This window comes from Arachis duranensis, chromosome 4, assembly GCF_000817695.3.
Source record: "Arachis duranensis cultivar V14167 chromosome 4, aradu.V14167.gnm2.J7QH, whole genome shotgun sequence".
Taxonomy (NCBI): domain Eukaryota; kingdom Viridiplantae; phylum Streptophyta; class Magnoliopsida; order Fabales; family Fabaceae; genus Arachis; species Arachis duranensis.
In genome coordinates, this window is record NC_029775.3 from 98,632,269 (window position 1) to 98,653,941 (window position 21,673).

The 21,673-nt window shown below is 31.1% G+C and overlaps 2 protein-coding genes across 2 annotated transcripts; both read right to left on the reverse strand.

The window, feature by feature from the left end:
* Positions 1 to 7,588: 7,588 nt before the first annotated feature.
* Positions 7,589 to 8,982, reverse strand: LOC127746670 (uncharacterized). The gene is made up of 2 exons (XM_052260623.1): positions 8,318 to 8,982; positions 7,589 to 8,227 (listed from the first exon to the last, which is right to left on the reverse strand). Exons 1-2 carry the CDS (start codon positions 8,980 to 8,982, stop codon positions 8,182 to 8,184), a joined length of 711 nt encoding a protein of 236 aa, XP_052116583.1. The 3' UTR covers positions 7,589 to 8,181.
* LOC110280142 (uncharacterized) lies at positions 8,979 to 10,216 on the reverse strand. Its single transcript, XM_052260624.1, has 2 exons — positions 9,442 to 10,216; positions 8,979 to 9,365 (listed from the first exon to the last, which is right to left on the reverse strand). The coding sequence occupies exons 1-2, from the start codon at positions 10,093 to 10,095 to the stop codon at positions 8,979 to 8,981; spliced, it is 1,041 nt and encodes a 346-aa protein (XP_052116584.1). The 5' UTR covers positions 10,096 to 10,216.
* Positions 10,217 to 21,673: the final 11,457 nt, after the last annotated feature.

Below are 21,673 nucleotides of genomic sequence, written 5' to 3' on the forward strand. Positions count from 1 at the left end.
AAATGAAAAATACATGATTGTCAATTCTCATAAACTGAATGAGAAGATTGGACTATGCTCCAACTCACTTCGAGTCTTCTCAGATTAAAAAACAAATAGATGTTGCAGCCCTTAGATGCTAAGAAGAAAAGCCATGTGTACTGGTAAAAATGAACTGCTATAGTAAGGAAATTCATAGATTGTCTTTTAAGATTGCCAAAGCACATGGGCAGTGTGCTGCACAAGAATGTGATTGATTTACAAAAGTATGAACTATTCGTTGCAGATAGACATATAAAAACATGGGAAGTAATGATGTACAAGCTTTCTTTGATCACATTCAAAATGCAAAATTAAATGAATAAGTGACACATAAAAGAATGTACCTAGTCACAGCACCCATTGAGCAGTCCCATAATCTAATCAAAGAGACGTTTTCATCTGCCTGTAAATAGTTAACCACAGCTCTCAGATCATCTTTCTGAAAACAATCAAGATTGTTAACTAATCATCTTAGTAATTGAGGTACAGGATCTAGAATGATCCCATCAAGAAAGTAATTATGGTAAGACATTAATGGATTATTACTTTGCATAAAGCAATATAGCTAGATGTGATATTTTTCAAATTGTTTATTGAGCAAATACATACTTCATTCCAACCTAGTGTGACATGATCCCCTCCAGAAATTCCAGATCCTGAGAAATCCAAAGCAAAAATTGTAATATTTGATGGAAGTAAAATTATAGCAGCTTCACCGGCATCAGCCCTACATCCACTGTAACAAACATTACAGTATAAACAGTGAGCAAGACTATATAACATTCAAAATATAACATTTATATTAAATCGCCATATAACAACTGCACCTGAGTTATCACCATATAACATTCAATATATCAACTGCACCTGAGTTTTCACCATATAACATTCAATATATTAAATCAGCATGTCCCCAAACAAACAACCACGAACTAAGAACCTCATAAAAGATATTGAAACTTAAGAACACCTAAATTTGCATAATTTAGTTAGAAAAGGAAATAATTGGTTTAGACTAAAATACTAAATTAAAATAAGTATAAAAAGAAACTATACAGGTTAAGTAAAACTCGTTTGTCCATTAATTTGCATGCTAAAAAAGAGATCCTAGAGTTACCTGTTGCCATGGCAATATATCACGCACGGCAGAGGCTTTCCTCCAAGACTGACTATAGGCACGTAATGACTGTATTGAAGCACGTCGCCATGACTGTTTTTTTATCTGAAGAATGACAAACATTGAATTGTAAGTTCATAATAAGGATATCAACTATACTAAAACATGATGTAATCAACAAGAAAAACATTTCCCTTTTAAATTGTACAACATCAGAACATCATACAAACTGATAGTACTATATTGTGATAAGGATTCTGATAAATCCAATGCATGAACTCTATTACTTAACCTTACCTCCACATCTTTCCATTGAAACAACTTCCTTTTCAGCATGAACTCTTGCTCCAGTAAATCAGTTTTCGGGTCATATTCAGCTCTGCATGCCAATAACACATTCAACTCTGCATGAAACAACTTCCCTTTGCATAAACTATTTTTTACCTATATAAAAAAAGGTTTCATTTTTCTAAGGGCATGTACTTTGACTTTGAAAATAGTGAATATTTGACTTGGAATGAATTTGTTCAATGTAAGTGGGATATTAGATACACAGCTAGATTTGAGGAAGGAGGTAAGTAAAATAAAAAATCTATATATGAATGGAAGAACATCAGATTATAATAACGATGCTCCATGAACTAAGCACTTTCCTCCGCATACACCTTCACCACCTTCAACATTTTTTCCTTTTTGCTTTCTTTCTATCTACACCTCAACACCAAAAATTGAAAAACCACGAGAAAATAAGTTTCAACAACAAATTTTAAATCAAACTAAATTACTAAAATTAGAAAAAAACAAATCTAACTAAACCTAATCTAATCAAAACATAAAAATCCACTAATCAGAAAATAAATCTAACTAAACTAATTACTAAAATCAAACTAACTAAACAAAATTAATTAAACTTAACAAAAAATAAAAGAATTTTAAAACCAAAACCTGGAAGCATTGATTGGAGGAGATGATGGCTGCGGTGCTGAGAAGATATGCGAGCCAGAATTGAGTGGGGATAAAAGGAGAGAGAGAGAGAGGCGCGGTGGGGACAGACACTGCTACAGGTGGCGCCGGCGTGCTGGAGCTCAACTGAGACGAAGAGAACATGAGCTTGAGCTTGATTTGTTCTGCGAACAAGAAAGAAAGAGAGAGACAGGGACTGTGTTGTACTGGTTCAGTGTTTAAAAGAGAGGAGAAGACGGAGAAGGTAGCTGCGGTGGTTAGGGTGGCGGCGGTGGTGCTGTGAGTTAGGAAAGGAGAAGAAGAAGCTCGTGCGCGACGGAGAAACTCGTTGAAAGAGAGAGGAACAACTATTTGATATGTGATTTTGTGTATGTGAAAGGAGGTCGATAGGGTGGAGATGAAGTAGGTCTAAATTAAAAATTTCCGACGAAAAATTTTAAATTACAGACGGATTTTCTGTCTGAAATAATTTAATAAAATACAGCATTTTGTTTATTTAATTACAGACGAATTTTTCGTCTGTAACTATTTTCCACGAAAAAAAATAATTTTACCGATAGAATTATCGACGGATTTTGTTTTCCGTCTACAATTTATGCTAATTCATTTTTTTATTTTCCGACAAAAAAAATCCCTCTGAAATTTCGTTTGTATTTTCGTGGGATAAAATCCGTCAGAAATATCCGTCTGCAATAACTATTTTTTTAGTAATGATATATTCTGTAATTTGTGATATAGTATTATAAACATAGAAATTGAATTTATTATCTTCTTATGGGTCAAAATTATTGTTGAGACTTTAGAATTCAACATGGTCATTGTATGTACAAAAGGAAGAAAAAAGAATAAGTAATCTTATGAAATAGAGGAAAAAGATTCTACACAAGTTCTAATTAATAAAATAGTAAAATTATAATATAAAATTTCAAGACAAATATCTCAAAAAAGAAATTAAAAATAATAGATTCTTCTTCTCTTTTGCACCATTCTATATTTTTATGAGATCTATTACAACTTTATTCCAACAGATCATTCAAATATTTTCCAAAATCAATAGCAATCCAAGCATATCAAGCATCAAAAAGTTTTTAATAACTTGTTTAATCTTTTGGTATGCATCCGAAATTTAACAAAAGAAATCAATATGAAATTGTTATTAAGACAAGAAAGTAAATATATACAGTATTATTATGCTAATTTGTTTACAATAACGTAACTAATTATTTATTAAGATATTTTTTAACAAAATTATCTTAAATTTTATGAACTTGCTTGATTGTTCACAAATGTATTTGTTTGAAGAAATATATCTAATAGTTCTTATTAGATATAAATAATCATAGTAATGTTAAACACCAACAAAAAAAATTCATCATGTTAAATAATATATAACTATCACTTTACAAATAATTAAAAAAATTTACCATTAATAACTTATTAAATTCATGATCATCTTCTTAGAGATATTGAATTATAAAGTTTGACCTGTATAACAAGAAAAGGAGAACAATTTAATTATAAGAGTTAAAATAATCTAAAATAAAACAGAAATAAATATAAAAAATATAGATATTCCAAGTACTCAACATTGAATTCTTACCACCTACTCTATTTTACTACTTAATTTATAATTCTACAACTTTTGTGCCATTTTTTTTTCAACTCACACATAGCATTATTTAATAAATTGCTAAACTACCTTGTCTTATTTAATAAATTGCTAAACTACAACTTTTGACTCTTCTTTTTGTTTTTAGATTGCTTTAAAACCCATTCTTTTAGGTGCCTTCTAAAATTCTTCACACCATTTTTTCATTTCAAACTTTTGACTTGTAAGAGTTGAGGGTTTGTACATAGAATTGGGGGAGAAGAATTAGCATTATTAATTTCTAATCCTAAGTTAGTTTGCAGATATCATCAACTTTTTTACTTAACTCCTCCACAAATTTTTCCATAAAGAACGTGCTTTTTTAGAGGCTCGTATCACTGTTCTTACTAACTTAAGACAGATTTGCTTAAACTATTGTGTGCTAGTAAGACAAATATCTTCTTCAATGATTCTTCCATGCATATCTTTTACTAATTCACCTATTGCTCCTCTTGTCCACCTTTTCAAAATATACTGATCAAGCAGTAATTTAATGTCTTTAACATCTAAAACCTTGATTGCATGACAACACAAAATATCAAAAATTTCAAACTTTCTACAATTACATGAAATTGAACTCAAGGAAGGATCAAATATTATTTTAAAATCTTTATTCTCATTGCACAATGCAACCAGATATTCATAAACAGAGTCTTTTTCATTTATTTCTCTTATGCAAGCTACAGAATATTTGTCATACTTCTCTCGAAAAAGATCAAATAATGGTAAGGTATATACTTCTAAAACCTGTTGCAATAATGGTGAACTTACCATCTTCAACTTGGGTAACTTTTGTCTGGATTGAAATTCACCTTGTAGCTATTGTATCTCTTATTATTGCAAACCTTCTAAAGTGATTGAAAAATTGAATTATGTTCAGGTTTGGTTTCACACAATTTTTAAGGTTTGTCACTACAAAAAAAATCTGGTAAAAATGACGATTTTTTTGTATTTACAGCGATTTGAACCGTCATTATTACAAAAAATTACGGTTTTAGAAAGCGACATAATTCTGGGTGTCATTCTGGTTATTACGATAGTTTTTTGAAAACTGCGACAATTTATTAGGTTAAAACGGTTGTTTTCGGATAGGTTAAAACGACAATTTAAACCGCCATTATTTCCAAATAAAATAGCATTTTCTAGTTAGTTAAAACGACAGTTTGAATCACCGTTATTTTCAGGGTAAAAATAGCATTTTTGGTTGGTTAAAATGACATTTTTGAACCGCCATTTTTCCTTGACATAGTGACATTTTAGTTGTTTAAAATGGAATTTTTGAACCGTCATTTTTACCGGGTCAAAACAACATTTTTTGTGGTTAAAATAGCATTTTTGAACCGTTATTTTTACCCTAACAGTAGCATTTTTATTAGTTAAAATGGTGTTTGAAACTGCCTTTTTACCGGATCAAAATAGCGTTTCATGTTATTTAAAATGACAGTTATAAAGCATTTTTTTACCGGGTAAAAGTAACATTTTTTATCATTTAGAAAGGCAATTTTTACCATCGTTTTTATCGCGTTAAACAAATATTTTTTTAATTAAAATTTTACAATAAAAAAATCATAATCCACAAATAAAATATTATATAACTCATAAATAAAATATTAAATATAATATATAATTTTTTAGTATTAAAAATAAAAAGTAATAACCCCTATACAAATAAAGTATCAAACATAACATGTGGAATAATAATCAACAATGTTATTAAATCTATTTTCTAACTCTTTTGGCGATAGAAGAATCTCACTCTCTTGATCACCCTCAATTAACAATGTTGTTAAATCTGTGGCTGCTTCATCTGATAAACTCTTATCCTGCACAAAACTGTATCCTATTCCAACTAGATTATCCTATACAAAAAAAAATAATAATTAATTTGTTGTCATAATTTGACAAAAGAAAATAAAAAAAGGTAAATTCTACTTAATCCTCTCTAAAATAACATATAAGTTACTCTTTATGATGTGTCTTTATGATGTGTCAAATTTTAATTGGTCATCGTCTTAACCATAATTAGATTATTTTGTAATTTATTATTTGAGATGGATAATAATATAATTTTTTAAAATATCAAAACCCCACTTCCGTTAATTGAAGTATCTTTCCACTCCTCCATTCTTTTTTCATAGCGTAGTTTCCGTCCTTCCAAGCATTGCCGTTGCTGTTATGACGAGAAACGCCAACGTTGTCGTCATCATCTCTTAACAACGTCGTTAAATTCTGGTCGTCCGTAACTTTGCTGTCCTTTCCAATATAGCCAGTGCTGATTTTATCGCTATCACCTGTCTTCTCACTGGATCCCTTTTTCTGCACTGGATCACTCCTTATCAACATAATTAATGGTTAGTTTGGTTATTAAATTTTTTTATTAAAAAAATATATTTATTTAAATACATAATGGAACATATACTCGTATGTAAAAAATAATATAATAAAATAAATCTATTCAGAGTACTTAAAAGTATAATTAAAATCAGGAACATACAAATATAATAATAAAATTTGTATTTTAAACAAGTAAAAATATCTTTTATCATACATAAATTATTTTAAAAAAATGAATAAATAGTTAAAATTAATAACACAAGTTTAAAATGATAAAATCTAACTTTTTTACAAGTATTTTTTATAGTATTTTTATTCTTTTAATTTTTAATTTATTAGTACTTTATTATTTACTTAATAATTAAACAAATTATTTTCATAAAAAATTATTTTTTGTATTATCTTAAAGAAGAGACCAATATAACAGTTTAAAAAATAACGTAAAAATAATATTTTAAATAAAAAATAGTTAATATTAAAATTTTTAAATGCAAAAATAAATTGTATAAATATTTAAGAGATAAATATGAAACACATGCCTAAAATAAATAAAACAGACAAAAATAATTCTCTATTTTTCAAGAGTACTTCTATTTATATGTTTTATTTATTTTAGACATGTATTTTATATTTAACTCTTAAATATTTATACAATTTCTTATTGTATTTAAAAATTTTAATATTAAATATTTTTTATTTAAAATATTATTTTTACGTTATTTTTTAAACTGTTATATTGATCTCTTTTTTAAGATAATACAAAAAATAATTTCTCATAAAAATATTTTGTTTTATCATTAATTAAATAATAAAGTACTAATAAATTAAAAATTAAAAAAATAAAATATTATAAAAAATATGGTAAGAAAGTTAGACTTTATCATTTTAAATTTTTGTTATTAATTTTAACAATTTATTCAGTTTTTTTAAATAATTTATGTATAATAAAGCATATGTTTACTTTTTTTCTTAACCAAAGATAGGAGACTCTGCAACCTCTTAAATGAGTATGGAGAGACTATGTCATTTGAGTTATAATTCATTGGCAAACATTTTGTTAGTTAGAAAGAACTAAAGATCCCCATAAAATTGGGATATAAAAAATTGCTTCCAAATTCCATACATATGAATATAGTAGAGGTACAAAATGTCAAAATCAGAACTTCAGATATTACTAAATAATTTTTTTTGAAAAAAAAAAGAAAAAAAATTTAATAGTAACGACATAAAATAATGAAGTGGATTAACACTAATAAAACTATCTAATATCTAAACCAAAAAAAAAGGAGAAAACATTATTTTTTTTCTTTTTTCATTATAAACAAAATTTATTCCTGGATCCAATACACGATATGCAGCTCTTTTTCTATATACCCATTAATTTGTTTACCAATTTTTCTAATATTACATTTATCCTTCAAACTCATTCATTCATCCCTCTCCTTTCCTTTGCTAGAATGAGTTCTTTAAATTTGTCTAAATGCATCAACAAAAACTATCATCAACTTTCTCTCTCCCCTGCATCATTGGACACATTGCTCTGTCCCACTAAAATCTTAGCAGAGCCAACTTTTGTAATTTGAACATATCTAATTTAACAATGAAAAAAATTCCTATATGATCTTAAAAGCAAGAAATCTCTAATTACTCTTAGCATTGCTAGTCATCTTTAATTTCTAAACCACCTACTACCTTCCATTTTTTTATTGGGAAAAGTATTAAGCTTTTCAACTTTAGCTAACACGTATTGTATACTTTAAACATTTAGACTGCGCAATTCAAAATAATATTGATTTATGAAACAACAAGTGTGGATCAATCAAATAAAGAGAAATTTGTTCATAGTCAATAATCCAAAGAGAAAAAAGGAGTGTTCATCATAGGGTGCCCAAAGAGCATCAAAAGGACAAGGCTTAATAAGATCCAACCCCACCTATATCTTCCCTCTTCCATTCCAATGCAACAAACTCACAAGTCCAGAATGAAGATCCCTACACAAACCTAAGCTACAATAAAGGGGTATATCTCTGTTCAACAAAACATATTCCTATTAATATAATGGCCACCACACCAGTATGATGCACAAAACTAAGCTAAGCTACAATCTTCTCTTTAATTCAGTGTCTTGGTCACCAACAGCAAACCTGTACAAAGAAACTCAATGGATAGAGTGAGCAAGTTTGAAAAAGTATAATAATTATAAACAAAGAAAGCAGAGAAAGGTTCATGCTTACATATAGAGTTTGCTATAGGAACCAACTTTAAGATTACCCTTGGATTCAACCTTGGCAGAAAATTTACCATCAATTTGGTGGAGCTTGACTCTAGCATAAGGAACAAGGTCAAGATCACCACCACGTTCCTCAACAACCTTTTCATCTAGTTCCATGAAGAGATAAATCAGACTTTCCTCGCTGCTGTAGTAGCAACAGAAAACATATGACACCCGTCCAGTCAGCTCTTCCAAACCATTCACGTGCACATCTGCCACAAGTTTCTCCTTAGAAGAGTCATAAATGTACCACTTAGCTGCAGAGTCAACAATGAGTAAATACTCACTGCATGCCAAACGAATGAGTTTCCTTGGATAAGAATCACGAATTGGCGGAAACCCCCACCAGAGGTCTTCCCAAAGGTTGGCCTCGAAATTATATGAGATGAGCCAATGTTTCTTACCAAAAGAACAATAAAACACAATGAGGGTCGTCTTATGAGGCTTCGTTCTGTCCTCCCACAAAAAGTAAGATTTAGGATTCTCGAACATGTATATATCTTCGGGCACTTCCCTTTTTTCCCATAAATCTAATTTTGGATAGTAGATTTCAACCCAATATCCACCTCCAGTGTCACCCCCAAAGATGCACACTTTGCCGTGGTATGGGACCACTATGGGATTCATCCGGTAGTAGAACATGCTTCCGCATAAACTCCAAATCCAAGTAGAACCTTCGTACTTGAGGCACCACATTTTTGCAGGAAAAAATGTTGCCATTCCAGCTCAAATTCAAATTTTGGTCCATTATTACACATGATACCACCAGCAGTGAACAAGTTGCCACCAAGGGAACAAAATCCTTGAAGATTTGGTAATTTGAAATCGATTGTTAGATCATCTGCAAGAGGCCATTGGGCAGTTACAGGACCTCCATCTTCAAGATCAACACTTCCATTGGCCTCAGAGATAATTAACATTCTGCGCCTGAAGGTTCTTTTTCTATCTACTACATCCACATTTTCCACCAACATATATATGCTTTTTGGATCAGAACAACCAACATCATCCTAGAATTAGAACAACAATCATAGTGTTTAGAATAAAATTATATAAGAAATTAAAACGTCATAGTTATAAACTGACCTCAGGTTCAGATTCCCTGCCATTAGCAACTGTATCTCCCGAAACCGTCGCAACAACACTTCCCAACCACTCTTTAAAATCAGAATCGTGTCGAACATGATCCAAATCCCTAAAATGATTGGCGGCCTTAGCCATCAAATTCTTACCATCCCTTTTGCCCACCACAAATGCAGTGAAATTGCAAGCCTTCACAACAACCGCTCCGATCCCAAAGCTCTCCGCGTTATGCACGAGCCAACTGGCGAAGACCTTTGCTCCTTGGGTATTGTCGGAGAACGGTCCGATAGGTAGGTTCCAAAAAGACGAAGTTGAATGAAGGAGGAGGATGAGGTTCTCCTTGGGTAGGTCTTCGGGATCGTAAGTCCGAGCATCTACGACCTCCAAAACGAGGCCTTTCGACTCTAACAAATTGCAGAGGCGCTTCGCTAGGGCTTCTGCAGTTGAAAATCCGATTCGCGAAACGAACAGGATCTTGCCACGAGGATTGCGTTTGGGTTGCTCTTGATGGAGTGTTATGAGATTCTCTTTGTGCGGGCGGAGGTGAGACTTGTAGATTGAGAAGAAGGATGCGGCAGTGACCGTGGCGGCGGCCACGCTGGACAGGATAGCGGATACCGATACATCCGCCGGTAACGAAGGCAACCAAAGGGGCATTATTGGCTACAAGCTCAATTTTGATGCAGCCGTCGAAGAAGGTGGCGCTTGGGTAGTGATTCGATATTCTTTTTTTCGGTAATTAGGGATTCGAGATTCTGATGGCAACGACATGGAAGCATCCCTTAACAGTTAAGCAGTAACACTCCCCAGTGCTACTGCAGGTGTCCTGGGCCTAAAACTAGCCCAACAGGGTTCTTTTTGGCATTGGGCCTGAAACTTCTTGTACACGGGCCGTATTTTTCAATACAGGAAGCCGTATAAAATTTTGAAACCGAACCCTACAATTCAATTGAAACCGAACCCTACCATCGTTTGGTTAATATCTAAAAAATAAGGGTAAAGGTATAAAGTATAAAAAAAGATTTTAACTATAACACAAAATTATCTATCAAAAAATATTATTATTTTGTTCTCTTCATTAGAAACTAAAATTACTTTCTGATCCAATAAAACATAAATAATATTAAAGACTGATCCTCTTCAATCTAATCTTTCAATCATAGTTAAAATTTATTAATTTTCTCTAACTAATTTTTCTCTAAAGTATAACTCAATTTATTAATTTTAAAAATTATATATAGTATTAAAAAATTATCCCGTATGTCATTTGAGAAAAGTGGAATAGGATATTTATGGTACAAAAAGTTAGTCAAATTACAATTTGTCATTCAAATGGTGTTTTAAAATTAATTGCGGATGATGGAACTCTGTTAAGTAAATAAACAGCATGTCTAACAGCATAAGACCAAAAAGATGATGGTAAATTAGATTGAAACATAAGAGCACGAGCTATATTCAAAATATGTTGATGCTTGCGTTCTACCCTTCCATTTTGTTGAGGAGTTTCAACACAACTACGTTGATGAATAATGCCCTTTGAAGCATAAAAATCAGGTAAAATAAATTCTGGTCCATTATCGGAACGGATAATTTTGACTTTGGAGTTGAATTGTGTTTCAATTAAAGTAATAAAATTTTTTATTTGATTTTGTACTTCTCCTTTTGATTTTAATAAAGTAACCCATGTAAAGCGGCTAAAATCATCAACAATAGTAAAAAAATATTTATGATTATGAATAGAATTTTGTCGAAACGGACCCCAAATATCAAAATGTAATAAATCAAAACTTGCATTGGCTTTGTTAGAACTTTGAGAAAATGAAAGTTTCTTTTGCTTAGAAAGATGACAAATGTCACGAGCCTCATCATGATGCATAGAGATAAAAGGAAATTGTTTATGTAAATGATTAAGTCTTTGCCCAGAAAGGTGTCCTAAACGAAAATGCCATATATTAGAAGGTGTAATGGGTGGAGATTGGATGGAATTTATGGAGTGTGTAGTGGATGAATTTTTACCAAAATTGGGTTCAAAGACATATAATCCCTCTCTCATTCTGGCCAAATCAATCGTCCCCAAATTGTTGCTCTGTAAAGTGCAAGAAGAAGATGAAAAAGTGAGTTCACATGTGAGTGATGAAGTAATTTTTGAAACAGAGATAATATTAAAGTTGAAATGAGGTAAATAAAGAACATCATGAAGAACCAAGGATGGTGAAAATTGAATGATGCCTTTATAAGAAACAGTAGTTTGAGAACCATTTGGTAAATGAACAATAATAGGAGAAATTTGTGTGTAAGAAATAAACCAAGACAAATTTGATGCAATGTGATCTATGGCACCAGAATCAATGATCCAAGTATTCAAGAATGAATCTCGATTTGAAGAATTGTTAACAGTAGAAAAAGTATTGAAAGAGCAAAGATAATGAGTATTTGGACTTGGCAAAAGTTCAAGTTGGTTTGAAAGACGAGCTTCTTCATTGAAATGAAGTGCCATAAAAGAAAAGTGTTGGGCTGACGAAAGGTCCAAAAGAGGCTTCGGATGAAGTTGCTGGTGTGCCCTTTCTCCTTGATCCATGGATGTCAGCAGAGCTCAAGAGGAGCTCTGATACCATAATAAAACGGAAAGAGTACGCAAAGATAATAAAATTGTGAAAGGATAATAATGAAAGAAAAGAAAAGATGAAGAAATTTTTATTGATTGTTGATTGATTGAATTGTTCACTATAAAGGTAAAACTAAGTATATATAGAGCATTGGCCTATGAAAGACAAAAGTAAATAAAGATAAGATAAAGATAAGATAGAGATAAAGATAAAGATAACTATAAGATAAGATAAAGACTAAAATTATGATTGAATTTGTGTATTCTGTTGGGCTGAATTTGTGGGCCGTGAGACGTCTTTATTGTTGTCATGGGCTAAGGTGGAAGAGTGATTTAATAATTTTGATTTTAAAATTATAAAATAAACTTTAAACCATCTAATTATTAACTAAACTCGTACAAAACACTCAAAGAAATCATCCTCGGCGCACATGAAAAACCTCAGAGGTGCACATCGAGAAGTCATCCTCCGCTGTGGTTCATCCGCGCCACCTTCCTCTTTCGCGCTCATCCTCAACGCTACCTTCCTCCTTCTCGGTGCTCATTCACAATGCCACATTCCCCTTCGTTAACACTCATCTTCGTCGCCGCCTTCCTCCTCCTCGTCGCCGTTCGTCCGCATCAACGTCACCACGCTGAAAACTTACCTAAGGTTTGGATGGGTCTCTGACACCATTACTTTTTTTATTATTCTGTATAAGTTTTTTGTTTTTTTAAATAAAAAATCGAATAGGATGGCCTGAAGAGCTTTTCATATATATTGCAATGTTAAATTATTTTTGCATGTGCAATTTCTGTATTTTGGAAGTGTTTCAAAAATATTTTCTGTATAACTTTATAATTTTAGATATGTTATAATTGTTTTTAATGTTTAAATTTAAATTTTAGATTTATAATTTTGGATGTGTTTGAAAAATATTTTCTGTATAACTTTATAATTTTATATGTGTTACAATTATTTTTTAATGTTTAAATTTAATTTTTAGATTTATGATTTTGGATGTGTTTTAAAAATATTTTTTGTATAACTTAAAATTTTAGATGTGTTACAATTAAAAAAAACTACAATTGAACATATTTTAGTTTGTGTATATAATTATATTCGATCATTCATCACTAGAAAGTTGTAGAACAGATCCTGCATTTTATCAAAGGTGCAATAAGTAAGGGATTAATTTTTTTCTAAATGCACTGACTTTGAATTTTTTTTTGCAGATACAAATTGAAATATTGTAGTAAAATAGAAGAAAGAAGAAAACCGTGTTATAGAGAGAAGAAACGTAAAAAAAAGGAAATAATAACTAACTATGAAGTGAATAGAAAGTTAGAGAAATTTTAATTTTTAAAATTTAAATTAATTTTAATTATAAATATGTATCCTACAAAATAGGAATATATTTTAATTAAAAAAATAATTAAATAATATTAAAGGTTGACCAAAGACTGAATTTTATTGTACAAGTAGTATTTTCCTTTACTAATAGTCCATGTTGTATTATCACTGGCTACTTTTTCTAATTATTCCCATTGCCACTTCTACCTTCTGGGATTCTTTGGATGCTAAAAATGTACCCATCTGCAGTTGTAACCTGAGGGAAAAAAAATACAATTAAATTTGTGTGTAGTTATCTTTTACATAATTTTGAATAGCTTCAAGTATATATAATAGTACTAGTTTATTTAATCTTATCATTGACACCAAGATAGGCTTTCATTGGGAATCTTTTCCTAAAAATTAAAAGTAGAAAAGATGAGAAAAAACTGGAACAAGAAACAGAGAAGCTCTACCTATAATCAAGTAGAAGAAGATTGCGAGCCTTGTCCAAAAACTAATGGCATGTGTCTGATAAATGATGTTTTATGAGTATCTGCATGTGCACACACACAAGTGACATAGATGAATATAACTAAATTGAAGAATTTGATAGATGAATATATTCATCAAGTGGCATAATTGTCATAGACATAGATAAAATATATATCTATGTTAACACACTTAAAAAATAGTTTCATTCATTTAAAATATGGGATTAGTGGACAACTCTATCGCAGTTAACACACTTGAATCATGAACGTGTTGTTGCATGAGAATGAATCTAAAACATATGTATGTGTGCTTCTGTATTATTATTCTTGACATGCGTCTTGTGTTAGGTACATATTGGACTAATGTGATCTAAATGTGTGTAACAATTAAAAAACATGTAACATACAAGGTTACAAGATATTCTGACACAAAAAAAAAAAGATCAAAAAAAGTTGAAGCTAGTGTTAAAAAAAATTAATTATAAGTGTAGCGTGATTTTAAGTAATGAATTAAATAAGACTTATATATATATAGGGGTGGGTGACCTAGTTGAAAATATGGTTAGGTAATGTTCTATGATCAACCTTCAATGGAATAATATGATATGAATGATGATATGATATGAATGATGCAAGATGTGATGATTTATATCTAAATACATAGTACATATGCATATACATAAAATATATAAATGGCAAGTGAATGAGAAAGACAAGATAATAATAAAGTGAATACTTTACTAAATAGAGAGAGGGGTTGGATCTTCTCAGTGGAATTAGAATATAAATTTCCAGCAAATATTTTAAGTTCCTCAGTAGATCGAATGATTAAATTAGATAAATAGAAGAAGCGGCAGTTACTAAGGAGAAAATAATATAAAGTATATACATGCATCAACACATAAGAAAAATGTATATTTATAATATCAATATGGTACACTTTTGAGTCAATATGATGGCTTGTTCTTTTCGTGTTGACTATAACAATTGCATTACTTTTATGTTCTCAGAATTTTATTTTGAAAAAAACAGGACTAGTAGTGGTATCTAAGAAATTGTCCACTCATAAACCATAATCATAAAACTAACAATTTTTCGAGGCACACATCTATCTTGACCTTACTAAGTTCATACATATTGAGAAGAATTTTTTATTACATAATGCCATTTAATAATGTAATAAGGACCAGTTAAAATCTAATTGAAATGAATTTGTGCTATGGTAATAACTTGGTACTTTGCCAAAGAATAGTAAAGTGACATAATTGATGTGTAAATTAATGGAATTTATTAGTCAACATGAGATAAAAGATTATATATCACCTAGAAAAATATGATTATGTCTCTTAATGGAAGATAAAGAATAAAAAATATGTCTCTTTTCCGATTTTCATTTTGTAGAAAGAAATTTATGGAGCTATTTGTCATAGAAAGTATATATAAGTATGACTAAATAGCTCCATGAATCTAGAGTGATACCTAAATATGTTTAAAAAAACTTAAAAGAAGTCCTTCTATTGTAGCAGAACTATTCCAGCAGTAAATTATTAGAGGTTTCGCAATGAAATCTACTTTTCTAAGGGTACAAACAAAGTTTTTTATCTACATTGCATGCGAAACAACACCATCATAGATAACAAATTCAGCATGTATAGCAGAAGAGCTAATAAGAGTTTGTTTAACACTCTTCCAAAAAAATAACTCCTCCATTTAACACCAAAAAATTGTATATATGTAGTAAATTGCATTGAAGTCCTCAACTCTTTGGAGGAAAAACATGTTAGTAACTTGGGTATTTCGCTGCTTGGAAATTAATCAAAGTTTTAGTTGATTTTTATTTACTCTCAGGTATCAAACCCTTTTACTATATAGTTTGGATGCAAAATTTTTCTCCACCTTGTATATCAAGTTACAACCATATAAATAAAGTTTCTCTTTTTTTTGCCCAACAGAAATCATTGTTAATTTAGGCCTAACATTGTATAGGTTTGTGAAGAACATTGTTGACATCCAAAAAAATTATTAGAAAAATCTTAAATTATGATATTAACTAGTTAGGCCCATATGTCATTTGCTGTCATAGGCATAGTAGATTAATCACAACGCATGAAGTTGAACATTCCAAAAGGATATATAAAAAACTACTGAGTGATAACCAAGTAAAATTAATACAAAATAAGAAAATCTTGTGTCCCAGACGGGTATTGATTTAATTTACCTATCTATCTATTATCTATGATACATAATCTGAACTCATCATAGAAAAATTCTACTGATAGAACTATTATCATGAATGCGCCAAATTCAAACAGCACAATATAGTGGTAGTGTATCTAAAACCATAAATTCAAACAATAATTATATTAATCAATACACAATATTCAAGCAATTAAACAAACACAGAGACACAAATGAAGAGAAATTATGAAATTATACTGGACTAATGAAGCAATTAAACACATTATCAATTTGAATAATGAGAACAAAGAGAGTGTGCATTTTCACTTCAAATAAACGCAAAGACACAAATTAAATTATAGGCAAAAGTAAAATAAAAACAAAAAGAGATGGATTAAAGTGAAGAGAATGCGCATAAGAGTTACTTGTTACAACGAATTACTACGGTGGCGTCAATAGAGTCAATGAAGGGCAAATGTGACAGCAGAAGCAACAAAGGTTGGCGACTATGACGGCAAGGGGAACGACAAACTGCAACTGCGATGGTGAGGAAAACAACGATTGTGATTGCAACGGCAATATTGTTTGGTGTCTAGAGCAGTGAAGCGAATCTGATTGGATTTGGTGCGGATTTGACCTAGATCTGAGGCAGAACGTGGAAACAAGAAGATAGATATGCGTGTAGGACAACAGGCAGGGATTGTCGGTGATGGCAAGGCCTGTGACGATGGTGGTGGGTGGTTGTCAATGGAGAAAGTTGAAATGGAGTGGATTTTCAAGGAGTGCGTTATCGGAGACAAGGATTCTTTCATTCTTCGATGGGTTTGCAATTTAAGAAATTAAATAAAATATTATAATAAAATTTTAGTGGCAATTAAATAATTTACAGTATTAATTTAAAAAATTAAAACTAAAAATAAAAATAAATAATAATTTAGTGGCAATGGCAATAATAATAATTGCCATTATAATATTATAATAATAGTGTCAATATATAATTGTCACTTAAAATTTGTTTTTAAAACTTTTTTCATGTATTTTTAGCGGAAATAATAATAATTGTCATTATAATATATAATATTAATGGCAAATATATAATGGTCATAAAAAAACTGTGGCCATTATGTTATTGCCGCTAAAACTCATATTTATTCTAGTGTAAAATAAGTATTAGGAAGATTAAGATTGGAATGTGAAATAAAATCCTTATGTGTCACATGCAAAAGGGAACCATCGGTAGTGTTGACAGAAGGTGCATTTGTGGTGGTAGACAAAGATGAAAAAGGATTTTGCAAAGGAGACATGTGATTAAAGTAACCAGAATCAAAATACTATTTAGAATTACCTTGAGCAGTGGAAAGAGCAACAGAAGTATTACCAGAAAAGGAGAGAAGTAGTTGAAGAAGAGACTCAATGTTGGATGGAGAGACAGGAGGTGGATTGAGAGAAGTAGAGTTGGTGGATTTAGCAGCAGCAGCAGCTAGGGATGGCAAACGGGCCTAAATCCGCCGAGCTGTGCTGGAAAATTGTGACCGTCACACTTCGAAAGTCTGCATAACCCGCACCGCTTAAACCGTGGACTTTGGCGGGACGGGGCGAGGTGGGCCTCCCCGCCGGACCTAGCGTTTTTTTTTACCAATGTTAGTTTTTTATTTTGTTTCCAAAAATTTGGTTTATGATTATGTTTATTACATATTTATAATTATAAAAATTTTAATATTTGTGAATTTAGAAATTATAATTTTTGTCTTTGAAAATTATAAATTTATTAAAACAGTTGTGAAATTATATATATTATTTAATATTTAATACTAAAAAAAGAGATTTGGCGGGCTTGGCAGCCCGACGTTAGGCGGGGCAGGACAGGGCGGACTTTTCCGTTTGCCACCCGTAGCAGCAATAGTAGAAGTAGGCACATTCTAATTAGTGTAGTTGGGACGAGAATGATACTTGTGGTAATCTAAATGTGGTGGGCGAGTAGGACAGGTAGTAGTCAAATCTCCCAAGAGCTTGCAATAATGGCAGAATAGTGTTGGGCAATTATATCTCATGTGACCTTTAATTTCTACTTGCATTTGCGACATTCAAAAAAGGGACAGTCTAAGAAGAGGTGTCCAGAATGGTTACAATGCCGACAAAATTTATCCTTTCTATATGTAGTAGCAAAGACATCCAGTTTTTCCATAATAGTAAAAACAAAGGCAAAAGAGAGAAAAAAATTGTAAAATAAGGGCAGAAATTGAGAATACGGAGTGTAGAATCGGAAAGAGCTCACCAAAAAATCTTAGAGAGGGCCTCACTGTCTGCCACATCAGTTGAGAAGGACACATGGTAACGCATGAGAGGAGGGAGAAAACATGTCAGCGCTGACGCGGCGAGGAGGTGGCATGCGAGTTTGGTCGGGCCAGGAAGGGACGCAATTTGAAAAGTAGGTCCGTGTGGTGTGTCTCGGCGTGACACGTGGTGCTCTGCAATACCGTTGATCCTAGGCCCAGATCTAACAATGCTGGAGGCGTGTGGAGGGAGGAGGAACCTGAAGCGAACAACGATCTTCAAGCGGTGCGTGATGGCGTATCCGGTGGCCCCTGGTGACGATGCTGGATCCATTGAAATCGTGACGACGAGACGAAGACGGTAGTAACAGCAGTGACGAACCAAAGCGTCGGGAAAGGGTCGAAAAATAAAGACAAAGAATACTATTGGAAGAAAAAAAAACAAGGAGCTATGAAAGAATTTCCATGGAAAGAAAAACCTATGCTCTTGATACCATGTTAGAAATAAGAGACTAAACTCGAGAAAGTATGGTGTATTATTGAGTGTATGTTTAAAGGTATAATGTACAAGGAGCAATGCTACGGGGCCAGCAATATTTGTGATTAGTAGCCATCAACTAGCCATCAATGATGATTTGATGGTGTGAGATTGGTGTGAGATTTCATCCAATAGCTCACCTTTCTCTGCTGGTTACATGCTGGCCAAAATACAATAAAATTGCTGGCCCCCTAGATTTTTCCATGTACAAGGCGATGGTGAAGGCACAGTGAGAAAAGCTTTGAATAGGCAAAAAGATACTGTTGTCTTTGCCTTCATATAGAGCAAAGTTCCCAATGAATTCTCGCACCTACGTGGGCAAGAGATTTCAAATTTCGTTGGTTCATTGGTTGAGTTTGTTACCAAGAATACAGAAGCAATTCAAATCATAAAATATGAACAAGAAAAAACATGAATAAGAGGAGTTACTAATAACGTGAATTGAAAATTTAAAAATTCACCATAAAAATTATTGTTATAAACGAAGTATATATAAATAAGAATTTAAATATAATAGATTATAAAAAAATATGTTTACAAAAAAAATAAAAAAATAACCTACAAATTGATATATTTGTCTCTCTATAACAAAGATGTGGTCTTTTTTTAAATATTATAAAAAAATCTCTTTAATAATTTTTGTATTAAAGATATTTTTAATAATTAAATCTTTATTATAGTTTTTGTAATAATTTTTTCAGAAAGATTAAGGCACAAAATTCAAAAAGTCTCAAACTTGCATTGCATTGTATTCAAGTTGAATTATTTTATCAAGGGTGTGTTTGGATCTACGGTGGAGAAGAGAAAAGCCCGTTTGAGTTCCTTGAACGCTTCATCTTTATGTTTGGCAACATTTTTATCCTGTAAAAGCAGAAATGATTTCTGTTTTCAACCCTAGTTTACCAAAAACTAAAAATTCTAATTTTTTCGTTGATCTTTTCACGTTGGATTAAATTTTATGTTCTATGTACCAATTATGTCCTTCATATTCATATGTTTATTGTTTTTTTTATAATGTTTTTTCCTAATACTCTCTTATGTATATTATTATCTTTTTTATAAAATTTCTGATTTTTTATGAGTTTTTTTACTGTTATTGTTTTTTTTTGTATGGAATATTTTTTTTTACTTTGTATTATGATTTTATTAATCCTATTAGATTACTAAAGAATACAAAAAGTACTAAAAAATATTAAAATTTATTTAAATATTTAAAAAAATTATAAGATAACATGAAATAATTATTTAAATTCATGTCCTTTTCTGTAATTTTTCATCTAAAAGTGATTTTGAATAATGTAATTCAAACAATATTTAGTTTACTATAATCCATTTTAAATAAAAATTACCAAACATAAACCACGTTAATACCAACTCACTTTTGATCAAAATCAATTTTACAAAATCAATTTTATACAAACTTCCATTTATAAACTGTAATCCAAACACACACCAAGTGATTGGTAGACAACTTCAAGAGCTTAACAACCATTTTACATAAGTAATTAAAATACTGAGTCTCTTCTTCACATAGCTTGTTTGAATTCAAGTGACTTATTTCTTGCAATTAATAATAAAAAGTTGATTCGTTTAGCTTAGTTTTATTCACATGAATTTTCTTCTACTCAACTTTTGATACTAGATAGTCAACTTGAAAATTTTATATTGGATATGTATCTTGATAATCTATTCTCAAATATAAATGAAATCAGTAGACTATCTCCAAAATTAATGGAGACAAAAAGCATATTGTTTATTTAATATTGGTATTTCTCTTGTTGTAATTAGCTTTAATTCTATCATTATTTAATATTTTTAAAATATAAAAATAAGAAGAGAAGTATTTTTAAAATTAAAAAAAGTTAAGTATCTAACTATATTTACCAAGGTTTTGAAAACCAATTTGAATTGACGGATCGAACCATAAACTGCTATCAAATACGGTTTGAAAAGAAATCAAAATGGGAGAATTGGAAAACCGGCATTAGATTGTCGAATCGGTCGAGAACCGGTTGATCAAATCGAACCGTGATCCGGCCGATTTCAAAAAAATTCCCAAAAACGACAGCGTTTTCTCTTTTCAACCATTATCCCTCTACTCTCCAGTTCCACAATGGGTAGAAGCAGAATGCGAAGCAACACTCCCCTCTTCTCTAGTTCTCCCTCATCTCATCGTCATCGAAACCATTGGCGCAACTTCTATCCACCCATCGGCGCAACTTTTGTCTAGTCAACGTTCAGCCACTGCTGTTTGAGTTTCGAAAATCAAAATTACTGTTGCTGATCTGGTCTTGCTTGCTGCCTCTATTGTGCAACCACTTCCCGCTGATGCCAATTCTGTACCACCGTATCAACCACTGTTCTTCTCTATTATATTCTAACTTTTAGTTTTAGGTATTAATTTTTTTAATAATAATAATTGTTGAATAATTATTGTTAGTTAAGTTTGTTGTTATTACTGACTTAATGAGTTGAATAATTATAAAAATCTATTAAAAGACGTGATAAAGATGCCTCAATTGCATATATGCAATGGGCTGGACAATTTTTTGCTACTTTGAATAACAAAACTCCTAGTAAGCTTCTAACTTTAGGGTGTTGATGAAGGTATGTTGGGTTAGAAAGAATTGCAGAAGCAAGGTTTTTATACATCTGTAGACTCGTAGGAGCGTTTCTAACACTAATAACGAATTGGTTATCAACATATGCCTATTTTATTTATTATTTTATTATAACATAATTATTTCGATTAAATTAAGGTTGAATTGGTCAAATTAATAAAATAATAAATCAATAATTAAAACGATTTAATCACAGATTTAATTTCGAGAACCT

Bases quoted from the DNA above. Each gene is read 5' to 3' on its own strand.
- LOC127746670 (XM_052260623.1), bottom strand. From the start codon at position 8,982: ATGAATCCCATAGTGGTCCCATACCACGGCAAAGTGTGCATCTTTGGG. The intron at 8,228-8,317 runs GTAAGCATGAAC...TTCTTTGTACAG, and splicing joins TCCTATAGCAAACTCTATAT to GTTTGCTGTTGGTGACCAAG.
- LOC110280142 (XM_052260624.1), bottom strand. From the start codon at position 10,095: ATGCCCCTTTGGTTGCCTTCGTTACCGGCGGATGTATCGGTATCCGCT. The intron at 9,366-9,441 runs GTCAGTTTATAA...TTCTAATTCTAG, and splicing joins GCAGGGAATCTGAACCTGAG to GATGATGTTGGTTGTTCTGA.